This window comes from Acanthochromis polyacanthus, chromosome 17 (assembly GCF_021347895.1).
Source record: "Acanthochromis polyacanthus isolate Apoly-LR-REF ecotype Palm Island chromosome 17, KAUST_Apoly_ChrSc, whole genome shotgun sequence".
Taxonomy (NCBI): Eukaryota; Metazoa; Chordata; class Actinopteri; family Pomacentridae; genus Acanthochromis; species Acanthochromis polyacanthus.
In genome coordinates this window covers 27,634,327-27,646,478 of record NC_067129.1, presented here as the reverse complement: position 1 = coordinate 27,646,478, position 12,152 = coordinate 27,634,327, and the positions used below count along the sequence as shown (strand labels likewise).

General features: G+C 43.1%; 1 protein-coding gene across 3 annotated transcripts; it reads left to right on the top strand.

Moving 5' to 3' along the window:
• Positions 1-3,460: 3,460 nt before the first annotated feature.
• Positions 3,461-11,705, top strand: LOC110972205 (hepatitis A virus cellular receptor 1 homolog). Of its 3 annotated transcripts, XR_007937302.1 has the most exons (8): positions 3,462-4,009; positions 4,646-4,838; positions 6,077-6,213; positions 6,284-6,361; positions 6,456-6,523; positions 7,305-7,413; positions 9,334-9,442; positions 9,944-10,135. XR_007937302.1 is itself a non-coding variant. In XM_051938034.1 (7 exons), the coding sequence occupies exons 1-7, from the start codon at positions 3,967-3,969 to the stop codon at positions 9,369-9,371; spliced, it is 666 nt and encodes a 221-aa protein (XP_051793994.1). In that variant the 5' UTR covers positions 3,461-3,966; the 3' UTR covers positions 9,372-10,135. The 3 variants fall into 3 exon arrangements, 2 of the variants coding, with proteins under 2 accessions (XP_051793994.1, XP_022078287.1); XM_051938034.1 differs by having other exon boundaries at positions 3,461-4,009; positions 9,334-10,135; XM_022222595.2 differs by lacking the exons at positions 9,334-9,442; positions 9,944-10,135 and adding an exon at positions 11,071-11,705 and having other exon boundaries at positions 3,472-4,009.
• Positions 11,706-12,152: the final 447 nt, after the last annotated feature.

The following is a 12,152-nucleotide window of genomic DNA, read 5'->3' as shown; positions in this document are numbered from 1 at the left end:
TAGATCCAGTCCATAGGTCCAGGACTGAGAACGTTCTGCTGTTCTCATTTAGAACCGTGTTCATCAGTCAGACTGACTGGAATCACAGATGGACTCAGTTTAGTTTCACTTTGGAGTCCGAATTTGAAATATATATTTTTTGCAAAGTGTTTAAGCTGCTCCATGGAGAAGTAATCTGATTACTGTGAGGTGAAGTTCAGAGCTGCTCTGGTCTGTGTTTTATGTTGTTTGTTCAGCTTCAGGGTCCACAGGGCTAAACACTGATCAGGTCCATGTGTTACAGTAATAAAGAACACGCTCTTCACCTCACGCCTGTTGCCATAGAAACATGCTGCTGAGCGTGTCCCGTCTCCTCCATCCTCACATTAGCGTCCAGCTAACAGCAGTCAGGCTGGAAGTGCTGCTCATTATGCTAATGTGGAATCAGCATCCATATGAATGAGGCTCCTGCTGGCAGCCGATTAGCAGCATGCTAACAGGAAGCAGACTGACAGCTTAAAGGTTTAATCCACCCACAATGGAGGTCTAAAGGTTTGGTACACCCAAAATGGAGTTTTCAAGGTTAGTTCCTCCCAAAATGGAGTTCTAAAGGTTTAATCCACTCAAAATATAAATTGAGTTCTAGAAGTTTATTTCACCCAAAATACTGTATTTTGTCCAAGTACTTCTGATTTTCAACATTTGTTCCAACAAAAATATTATATTCTGTCCAAGTACTTTAATCTTTTAGTGATTTCCACTTAAAATATTACTTTTTGTCCAGATACTTAATGTTTTTAAAGTGTATCTCACCCAGAATACTACATTCTGTCCAAGTACTTTGAATTTTAAAGGTTTGCTTCACCTTCACAGATTCAGAATAAACCTTGATTCCTACTCTGTCCTCTCACTCTGATTATTTTCCATCTAAGCCTCCTCATCTGCAGACACATCTATTTCTGTAACCTGAAGACACTGGATTAAATACTGAAAATGCATTTTTGTCATCATCCATCTGATTTAAAGTAATAAAAGTTAGCTCCTGTAAAGCTGATGTGACATTCATGTTTCTGCTGCAGCCCTGTCCTCTCCTGTTTCTCCTCCTCTCTGGTTTCATTACAGCAGGGACAGCGCCTCCTGCTGGTTGTTTCTGGATGGAAGCAACAGATTCAGGTTGTTTCCTCCCACTTCCTTTCTGCAGCATCCAGGTCGCCATGACAACGACCAATCAGAGACACCAGCAATAGCAAAGTGAAGGTCAACCTCGTTTCTCTCCGCTTACTACCTGAATCCATCTACTGTTGTGTGTCTGTGTTGTTGTGTGTCTGTGTTGTGTGTCTGTGTTGTTGTGTGTCTGTGTTGTGTGTCTGTGTTGTGTGTTTGTGTTGTGTGTCTGTGTTGTTGTGTGTTTGTGTTGTGTGTCTGTGTTTTGTGTCTGTGTTGTGTGTTTGTGTTGTGTGTCTGTGACACAGACACACAACACAGACACACAGACACACAACAACACAGACACACAACAACACAGACACACAACACAAACACACAACACAGACACACAACAACGCACTGTGTTGTTGTGTGTCTGTGTTGTGTGTCTGTGTTGTGTGTCTGTGTTGTGTGTCTGTGTTGTTGTGTGTCTGTGTTGTTGTGTGTCTGTGTTGTGTGTCTGTGTTGTGTGTCTGTGTTGTGTGTCTGTGTTGTTGTGTGTCTGGGTTGTTGTGTGTCTGTGTTGTATTAAACAGTGAGAACAGCTGATGAATCCTCTTCACAGCTTCATTAGATAATCAGCTGACACAGCACCTGTTCAACAGCCAATCAAAAGAGTCATCTCAGACACAGCTACTCCTGATCAATAATCTGATCCATCAGTACTCTGACAGATCAATGCTTTGAAAGTCACTCCATCCTCCAACTCTGCTGCATTAACACAGCCACCGACTGTTCAATCCTCTGTAGGAAACGGTGTCTGAGTCTGTGTCTGAAAAACTACAAACTGATGCATGCTGGGAGATGCTCCTCCTGCTGATGATGTCATCTTTAACACATGCAGGAAGTGTTTTTCTTTCCAGATACTGGGATACTTGATATACTGGTGTGGCTGGGTGGGGGGAGGGCAAGGGGGATGTTGTTGTTGTTGTTTTTGTTCTGTTCTAAAAATCAAAAATTAATAAAAAGAATATTCAAAAAAAAAAAAAAAAAAAATACTGGGATGTGAGTAAACTGGAATGTAGAGAAAAATCATGTAGAGAGGAGAAAACAAGAGGAGGAGGCACCAAGAGGGTAACCAGTGGGCAGCGAGAGGGCAACGAGAGGGCAACAACAGGGCAACGAGAGGGCAACGAGAGGGCAGCAACAGGGCAACGAGAGGGCAACAACAGGGCAACGAGAGGGCAACAACAGGGCAACGAGAGGGCAACGCGAGGGCAGCAACAGGGCAACGAGAGGGCAACGAGAGGGCAACGAGAGGGCAGCAACAGGGCAACGAGAGGGCAACGAGAGGGCAACAACAGGGCAACGAGAGGGCAACGAGAGGGCAACAACAGGGCAACGAGAGGGCAACGAGAGGGCAACGAGAGGGCAACGAGAGGGCAACGAGAGGGCAACAACAGGGCAACGAGAGGGCAACGAGAGGGCAACAACAGGGCAACGAGAGGGCAGCAAGAGGGCAGCAAGAGGGCAACAACAGGGCAACGAGAGGGCAACAGGAGAGCAACAGGAGAGCAACAGGAGGGTAACGAGAGGGCAACGAGAGGGCAACAAGAGGACAGCAAGAGGGCTGCAAGAGGGCTGCAAGAGGGCAACAAGAGGAAAACAAGAGGGCAATAAGTGGGCAACAAAAGGGCAAAAAGAGGGCAACAGGAGAGCAACAGGAGAGTAACAGGAGGGTAACGAGAGGGCAACGAGAGGGCAACAAGAGGACAGCAAGAGGGCTGCAAGAGGGTTGCAAGAGGGCAACGACTGGGCAAAGAGAGGGCAACAAGAGGGCTGCAAGAGGGCAACAAGAGGAAAACAAGAGGGCAATAAGTGGGCAACAAAAGGGCAAAAAGAGGGCAACAGGAGAGCAACAGGAGAGTAACAGGAGGGTAACGAGAGGGCAACGAGAGGGCAACAAGAGGACAGCAAGAGGGCTGCAAGAGGGTTGCAAGAGGGCAACGACTGGGCAAAGAGAGGGCAACAAGAGGGCTGCAAGAGGGCAACAAGAGGAAAACAAGAGGGCAATAAGTGGGCAACAAAAGGGCAAAAAGAGGGCAACGAGTGGGTAACTGCTTCCATGTCTCCAGCCTCTCCAGATGCTTTCTCCTGTCCTCAGACTGACTGCAGTGTCTGAGGTGAATAACGCTGATGAAGAATGAGGGTTCCTCAGACACATCCTCAGCGTGTTCTGGAGAACCTGGAGGTCTGCAGAAAGCTCTCAGGTGGGTCCATCTTGTGTGATTTTAGTAGGAAAAGCTGCTTCCAACCTGCAGAACTACAGCTGCTTCTGTTCAGTCCGACTGAGGAAATGTTGGACTGGATCATCTTCAGGGGCAGGTGGAGAGTCCAGGATGTTCTGCTGAACTTCCTCCATCGGGCCTCTTGGTGATGTCAGAGGTAAAATCTGATCGAGTAGACGAACAGACAGAAAAAAGATTCGAGGAAACATGAAGAGGAACCAACGGATGTCTGGGTTGTGAGTCACGCTGTGTCTTTCTGTCTCCTGGTGTTTGTTTGACCAGTAAACTTTGAATAAATGAGACTTTCTGGAAGGCAGCAGAAGTTTGTGTTTCTGATCCAGAGTTTGATGGGATCTGAACATCTGGAGGATTCAGCCTCAGCTGTACCTGACCGGTGGAGGTCTACAGAGAAACATCTGATTAACCAGCAGCAGGAGACTAAAAATATCAGGCTGGATGGAAAAGGGAAGTCTGAGGGTTGAGTCAGCATCTGTCCGTCAGTCCGTCTGATTCGTTGTCTGTCCATAGATCCATCAGCAGGAGACACACCAACATGCTGCTGCTCCACATCTTCACCTGTGTCTGCCTCCTCTCAGGTGAGTCTCTTCTGGACATGAAGCAACCTTTAGACCAGATGAAATGGATTTGTTTTGGGGTTTTTGTTCATTAGTTTGTTTATTCATTTTCTGTTCATCTGTTTGTTTGTTGACATCGACCTGTTCAAACATTCAGCCTGTATAAGTTGTTTACTTTTGATGTTTTCAGCTTATTTATTTATTATTTTGTTTTTGGTTGTTTGTTTATTGTTTTCTTATTTTTGTTTGTCAGCTCATTGGTTTATAGTTTTTGTTTGTTGACTTGTTTGTTTTTGTTAGCTATGTATCTGAGCTCAAAGTGGGTTTAATGCTGTAATATTCAATTAATCATAATGTTGTTTATTGAAGTATGTTATTGATCTACTGTCTGATATTACAGATTCTGGATTCATGATGAGAAATAACGGACACATTTTTAGGCTTTTATCTTTAATAGTTCCTCAGATGTTGTTGTTCAAACAGAGAATAAACCTCCTGGAAGTGAGTCGACTGGCAGGTTTTATAAATATTTCAGAGTTTAGGATGAAAGTCTCAGTCGATGAGTTCAACTCATCCTCTTCATTGTTTCTTCTCCAGACGGCGGCAGGAAGTAGCTCCGCAGAAGCAGATATTGTCATTAACATTCTTGTTTCACAGGTGTGTCGGCGGTTACCACGGAGACGGTGGTGGGCGTGGTCGGGCAGACGGTGATGCTGCCGTGTCGCTCTGAGGCGGCCAATCAGAGAGGAGTGGAGGTGTGCTGGGGGCGGGGCGAGCCATCACTGTTCACCTGCCACAACGCTGTGATTGACAGCAGCGGGGAACGAATCACGTACAGGAAGTCGTACAGGTGAGGCCCATGATGCATTCAGGGACCGTTGGAAAGTTGACTATCCAATGACTTCTTGTTTAGTTTCAGGCTGAAAGATGGCGTTGTTTGTTTGTTTGCTTCTTTTTTATTTGAAATTGTTTAGTTGTTTGGTTGGCTGGTTGGTTGGTTGGCTGGTTGGCTGATTGGTTGGTTGGTTGGTTGGTTGGCTGGTTGGTTGGTTGGCTGGTTGGTTGTTTGGCTGGATGGTTGGTTGGTTTGTTCGGTCTTTGGTTTGTTAGTTGCCTGGTTGTGTGGTTGGTCGGTTGGTCAGTTGGTTGGTTGGTTGGTTGGTTGGTTGGTTGTGTGGTTTGTTGGTTGGTTGGTAGATTGGCTGGTTGGTTGATTTTTTGGTTGGTTGGTTGGCTGGTTGGTTGGTTGGCTGGTTGGTTGGTTGGTTGGTTGGCTGGTTGGTTGGTTGGTTGTTTGGTTGGCTGGTTGGTTGTGTGGTTTGTTGGTTGGCTGGTTGGTTGGTCGGTTGGTTGGTCGGTTGCCTGGTTGGTTGGTTGGTTGGTTGGTTGGTCGGTCGGTCTGTTGGTTGGTCGGTCGGTCGGTTGGTTGGTTGTTTGGTTGGTTGGTTGTGTGGTTTGTTGGTTGGCTGGTTGGTTGGTTGGTTGATTGTGTGGTTTGTTGGTTGGTTGGTTGGCGTGTTGGTTGGTTGGTTGGCTGGTTGGTTGGCTCATTTTTTGGTTTGTTGGTTGGCTGGTTGGTTGGTTGGTTGGTTGGCTGGTTGGTTGGGTGTGTGGTTTGTTGGTTGGTTGGTTGGTTGGTTGGCTGGCTGGTTGATTGGTTGGTTGGCTGGTTGGTTGGTTTTTTGGTTGATTGGCTGGTTGGTTGTGTGGTTGGTTCGTTTTTTGGTTGGTTGGTTGGTTGGTTGGTTTTCGTTGGTTGGTTGGCTGGTTGGTTGGTTGGTTAGTTGGCTGGTTGGTTGGTTTTTTCGTTGGTTGGTTGGCTGGTTGGTTGGTTGGTTAGTTGGCTGGTTGGTTGTTTTTTTGTTTGGTTGGTTGGCTGGTTGATTGTGTGGTTGGTTGTTTTAAGGCTTCCTGTCTTTCAGACCTGCTGGAAGATTTATTTACATTAAGCAGATTTTTTAAAGTAAAATAGCCCTCCTCTCTAAAAGTAACATAACCGTTATAACACTGACGTTCGTCTAACAGTGATTTGTTGATTAGAAATCGATGTCCTTGAGGCTCGTCCTTTAGTCCGTCTGTCCTCTGCAGGTTCTCGCTGTCGTCCTCGTCCTCCCTGTCCATCTCCAGCTCTCAGCCCTCTGATGCTGGTTTTTACCACTGCAGACTGCAGCTGCCGGGACTCTTCAACGACCAGACGTCCTCCGTCCACCTCATCATCATCGACCGTACGTCCCACTGCTGCTCTCAGCTTCACTGCTTTGTCTTCAGAGACACTGATCTGTCGTTCTCTTGCAGCTCGTCCAGTCTTCTCCTCAGAACCATCCAAGCGCTCAGATGATGAGGGGAACCTGAATGCACCATGGACGACAACAGGTAAGCATCATCTGCACATGGGCCCTGAGCTTCCTGTCTTACCTGTTGCACATGCTCAGTGGTGTCTCTCTGCATCCTGTCATGTGTTTGTCAGATTACATCACAGAGGGTACTGATGTCACAGGAAGCGCCACCACAGAGCCAATGGTAGCTGTCGTTCAGGTACAAACACTTTCTCTGGTTGTCATAGCAACAGCCCAGCATCAGAGTTTCTGTTCTAACATCTGAACAATGGGATGGTTTTGTTTATTGATCAACCTAGCTGTTTGTTTGTTTGTTTGTTTGTTTTCCTCATTGATTGCTTTTGTTAATTTTGATTGTTTACTTGTTGATTTCGTTTATTTGCTTCAATTAGTGTTTTTTGGCTTATTGCTTTTGTTTTTTTTCCCATTTATTTGGTGTTTTTGTTTGTTTGTTTCTTCATTCTTTAGTTTTGGTTGCTTGTTAGTTTACTTGTTTATTTGTTCATCTTTGTTGCCTTTTTATTTTTTGTTTTTAAGGTTTGGTGTATTCGCTTTATTTTGTACACATCTTGTTAGCTTCTTTCTGTTGTTTTTGCATTTTTTTTTAGTTTGTCTGTTTATTTAATTGTTTTGTTTGGTTGCTCATTTTTCCTTTTTGTTTGCTTCTTATTGTTTGTTTTGGGGGTTTTCATTATTTGTTTTGTTGATTAGTTTGTTTTTGCAGATTTTTTTCAGCTCGTTTGTTCATTAATTTGTTGTTTGTTTGTTCAAACACTCAGTGGAGCTCAGTAGTTTAGTTTTTAACTGATTTGTTTGTGATTTTTTTTCCTCATTAGTTTGTTTGTTCGTTGTTTTCTTATTGTTGTTTGTCAGCTCGTTGGTTTTTAGGTTTTGTTTGTTCCTTAGTTTTCTTTTTTCTTTTTTAGTTGATATGTTGTTGTTTTGCTCATTTGTTTATTTGTTTGTCTGTTTGTTGACAGCCCGTCCACCAGCAGGAACATATAAACACTCTGCAGATGTTTGTTGGAAACACAGTGAGAACTTCCTTCATCGTCTTCATCCCCGCTCTGCTGCTGACTGCTGCCTACAGTTAATAACACACACACACACACACACACACACTGTGGTCTGCATAGATATGTATAGAAGAGTAGATAGCCCACGCCCTTTTAATTTACAGAGCCTACAGAAAATGCAACCGCTCACTCCGTCATCTTACCCGGAACATAGACATGAAGAGTAGATAGGCCACGCCCCTCTGAGCGGCGTGCCTACGGAGACACTAAGCTAGTGGGGGCAAAGTTTCAGTGTTTTCCAATGGTGTCAATGGCATGAAAACTAAAACAAGAGGAATGCCGGCTCATTGTGCGGCATACAGTTGCACACTACATCGGACGATCAAGACAAGGAAACTTGGAATAACTTTCCACAGGTAAGAATAGTTTTGGGCTCGTTTTTCATTATTAAATCTTGTCGAGGGTCTATGAGAGCTAACTAGTTAGCCATTAGCAAAACATTAACACGAGCTAACAGCTGGACAACCAAATACCAGACGATTAATAGTAGCTGTAGTACAAGCAGTAGTAGTAATACGAAAAGTACAAGCAGCAGTAGTAGTATAAGTAGCTGTTAGAGTCGTAGACGTAGTATCAGCATGTGTACTAGTACTACAAGTTGTAGTAGCAGTGACAGTATCAGCAGCAGTAGTTGGTGTATTACCACTAGTAGTAGCATTACTATTAATACCACCAATACTACCAATAGTAGTTATAAAGCCTAACTCATATATATCCAGATTAGCATCTATCTTATTCCTCCAAACCCATTTTACAGTTGTGCTCATAAGTTTACATGCCCTGGCAGAATTTATGATTTCTTGGTCATTTTTCAGAGAATATGAATGATAACACAAAAACTTGTCTTTCACGCATGGTAAGTGGTTGGGTGAAGCCATTTATTATCAAACAACTGTGTTTACTCTTTTTAAATCATAAAATGACAACAGAAACTACTCAAATGACCCTGATCAAAAGTTTACATACCCCACTTCTTAGTACTTTAACATCAGTGACAGCTTGAAGTCTTTTGTGGTAGTTGTAGATGAGGCTCTTTATTTTCTCAGATGGTAAAGCTGCCCATTCTTCTTGGCAAAAAGCCTCCAGCTCCTGTAAATTCTTGGGCTGCCTTGCATGAACTGCACATTTGAGACCTCCCCAGAGTGGCTCAATGATACTGAGGTCAGGACACTGAGATGACCAGTCCAGAACCTTTACTTTATTCTGCTGTAGCCACTGACAGGCAGACTTGGCCTTGTGCTTTGGATCGTCATCATGTTGGAACGTCCAAGTACGTCCCATGTGCAGCTTTCAGGCTGATGAGTGAAAGTTTTCCTCCTTTATTTTCTGATAACATGCTGCATTCATCTTGTCATCAGTTTTTACACAGTTTCCTGTGCCTCTGTAGCTCACACATCCCAAAGCATCATCAATCCACCTCCGTGTTTCACAGTAGGGGTTGTGTACTTCTCATCATAGGCCTTGTTTACTGCTCTCCAAATGTAGCGTTTATGGTTGTGGCCAAAAAGTTCAATTTTGGTCTCATCACTCCAAATGAGGCTTGTCTCTGTGCTGTTTGGTGTATTGTAGTAAAGGTTTTCTTCTGGTGACTCCACCATGGAGCCCATTTTTGTTCTTGTGCCTCCTTATTGGGCATCTTGAAACAGCCACACCAGTTTTTTTCTGTATTTCAGCCAAAGTTATTTGTGGGTTTTTCTTTGCATCCCGAACAATTTTCCTGACAGTTGTGGCTGAAATTTTTGTTGTTCTACCTGACCGTGGTTTGGTTTCAACAGAACTCCTCAGTTTCCACTTCTTAATTGATGTTTGAACACTGCTGATAGGCATTCTCAGATCCTTGGATATCTTTTTACACCCCTTTCCTGTTTTATACAGTTCACTTACCTTTTCCCGCAGATCCTTTGACAATTCTTTTGTTTTCCCCATGATTTAGAAACAAGAAACGTCAGTGCAGCACTGGATGAAAGATGAAGGGTCTGTCAGGAGCCCAGAAACTCACTGACCTTCTACACACACACTGATTACAAGCAAACAGATCACAGGTGAGGATGGTTACCTTTAGCAGCCATTCAAACCTGTTTGTGTCGACTTGTGTGCCTGTTATCAGGCCAAACCTCCAGGGTATGTAAACTTTTGATCAGGGCCATTTGGGTACTTTCTATTGTCATTATAATTTAAAAAGAATAAACAGAGTTGTTTGATAATAAATAACTATAGCACAACACTAACCATGAGTGAAGGAAGGTTTTTGATCATTCATCTTCTCTGAAAAATGGCCAAGAAATCATAAATTCTGCCAGGATATGTAAACTTAGGAGCACAACTGTATGATTGGGATTTCAGGCAATTCTTTAGGACTGCTCTCACATAATTGAAATGTTACTAAACAATGTTATACTGATCAAATTAAATAACTTTGGTCTCCAGTATATTGGCTAATTCACTTCTTTGTACTTCATTTATTAGCATGATTTCTTTATAAATATGTTGTTGTGTACATACTTATTTACTTCTCTGTCTACTTTTTTCTTTACTCCATGTAGGTTTTCCAGAGACTATGAGTTGAGGAAGAAGTGGAAGCAGCTCTGAGGAGAGAGGGGTTTGCTGTAAATATATAACAGCCTAAAGAGAGAGATAAATAAATGATGATAATTATTATTAATAATAATTCTGTTATTTATTGTAATTGTGTTGTTTACTGTAAATGTAAATAAACTCTACCCTGTTCTAGTCTAGTTCCTTGTTATATATACACCGACAGTCATTAAAAACTCTGAGACCATATTTTTCAACATAATTTTATTTTGAAGCCCCAAACTGGATTTCCTTCATATCAATCATTTGTTTAGCATATTGGCATACAGAAACAAAAATCTAAAGTTTCAAGAATGATTTCAAAATAAAGAATTTCACAAAAGAAAACGGCACCTGCCAAACACAAAGTCACAACAGTCAATAGAGTACGGCCTCCATCTGCTTGGATGCAGGCAGCAATCCATCGGCGCACGCTTTGGACCAGGCTTCTGATTGTGGGTTGGGAACAGCCCATACGCCTGGATACATCACTGTAGCTCAAAGCGGCCTCCACCATACCCAGTGCCCGGAGACGTTGTTCATGTGATAGACGCGGCATGATGCTGTTCACTGGACTAACAATGGTGGCCTTTTTTGGGCCTTTATATAGGCCTTCAGAACCCATTCTCACATTGTGCAGATACTCACTGAGTATTGCTTGGTGTGTATTTGGTTCACTTTTGCAAAGTGACCAACCCATGTGCAATGAATCATGACAAAATGACAACTCATCATTATCTCAACTACCAGGGCACTAGATCATCAGTAAATCCACAATGAATGGCCTCTGGACCTAAATAATAAGATAACTAGAATTGCAGGTTACATTTGTAGGAAGCCTTTTTCCGTTTTGTTTTTTTTCAGATCAAATATTCTCTATCAGTAGCACATGTTTTGACGTTGACAATAAACTAGACCACATAAAAATCGGTTGAGAAATGAGCAAATTATGATATATTTTCAATGTACATGCATTGCTTTGAATGGGAACTTTGCCCCCTCCAAGATGGCCGCCACGTAGGCACGTCGATTAGCTGGCTGCTACAGCGGGCTGGTGTATCTACTCTTCATATCTATGGTCGTCTGTGTCTTTCAGGAGTCTGGAGGCTGAGGCAAAGCTGGGAGACAGACAGGAGGATGGACCAATCAGAGGAGGGCATCAGCTCTGTGTGAACATCAGTTCATCTCTAAACACATTTTTCTTTTTCAACCTTCAAGTTGTTTTCATGAATCAGATCCTTGAATTCCTCCAAAGAAAAGTTCAGACTGCAGGTAGATGTCCTCGACCTGCTGATTTAAACACAATGGCAGTGAATCCAGAAGATCTCAGTCTTCCTGGAAAACTTCAGCCACAGCTTCCCAACGTTGACGGAGGCTCTAAAAGTCTTCAGTTCATCTAGAATCAGAGAAAATCCAACAAACATAACCGCTGGAGATGATCTGACTCATGTGATCCTGGTAGAACAAACACTTTCTGATGTTTAAAACCCTGACAGGTTCCAGCAGCACAGTTTGAATGGGACTGACAGAAGGTCACAGAAACCAAGCTTTTTACTTCTCATGTTGGTTCATGGAGGACAAAGTTCTTCTTCTCTTTGTGTTTGTTTTATAAGTTGTAAATCTGTGAAGAAACATAAAATCTGCCAGAATATGAGATTATTTCTGTCTATCTCTAAAATAACTTTACAGATAAAACGATTTGTATCTAAAATGAAATTTTCTGAACAAACAGCTTGTTTCTGTCTCTTTTTAACATTTCTGTTGGTTGGTTGGATGGTTGGTTGGTTGGTTGGATGGTTGGTTGGTTGATTGGTTGGGTTTGGTTTGTTGACTGGTTGGTTGGTTGGTTGGTTGGATGGTTGATTGGATGGATGGTTGGTTGGTTGGTTGGTTGGTTGGTTGGTTGGTTGGTTGGTTGGTTGGATGGTTGGTTGGTTGGTTGGATGGTTGGGTTTGGTTTGTTGACTGGTTGGTTGGATGGTTGGTTGGATGGTTGTTGGTTGGATGGTTGGGTTTGGTTTGTTTACTGGTTGGTTGGTTGGTTGGTTGGATGGTTGTTGGTTGGATGGTTGGGTTTGGTTTGTTTACTGGATGGTTGGTTGGTTGGATGGTTGGTTGGTTGGTTGGTTGGTTGGATGGTTGGTTGGATGGACTTAAACTTGGATGTGTGAACACATT

Bases quoted from the DNA above. Each gene is read 5' to 3' on its own strand.
- LOC110972205 (XM_022222595.2), top strand. From the start codon at position 3,967: ATGCTGCTGCTCCACATCTTCACCTGTGTCTGCCTCCTCTCAG. The intron at 4,010-4,645 runs GTGAGTCTCTTC...CTTGTTTCACAG, and splicing joins CTGTGTCTGCCTCCTCTCAG to GTGTGTCGGCGGTTACCACG. The intron at 6,214-6,283 runs GTACGTCCCACT...GTTCTCTTGCAG, and splicing joins CCACCTCATCATCATCGACC to CTCGTCCAGTCTTCTCCTCA.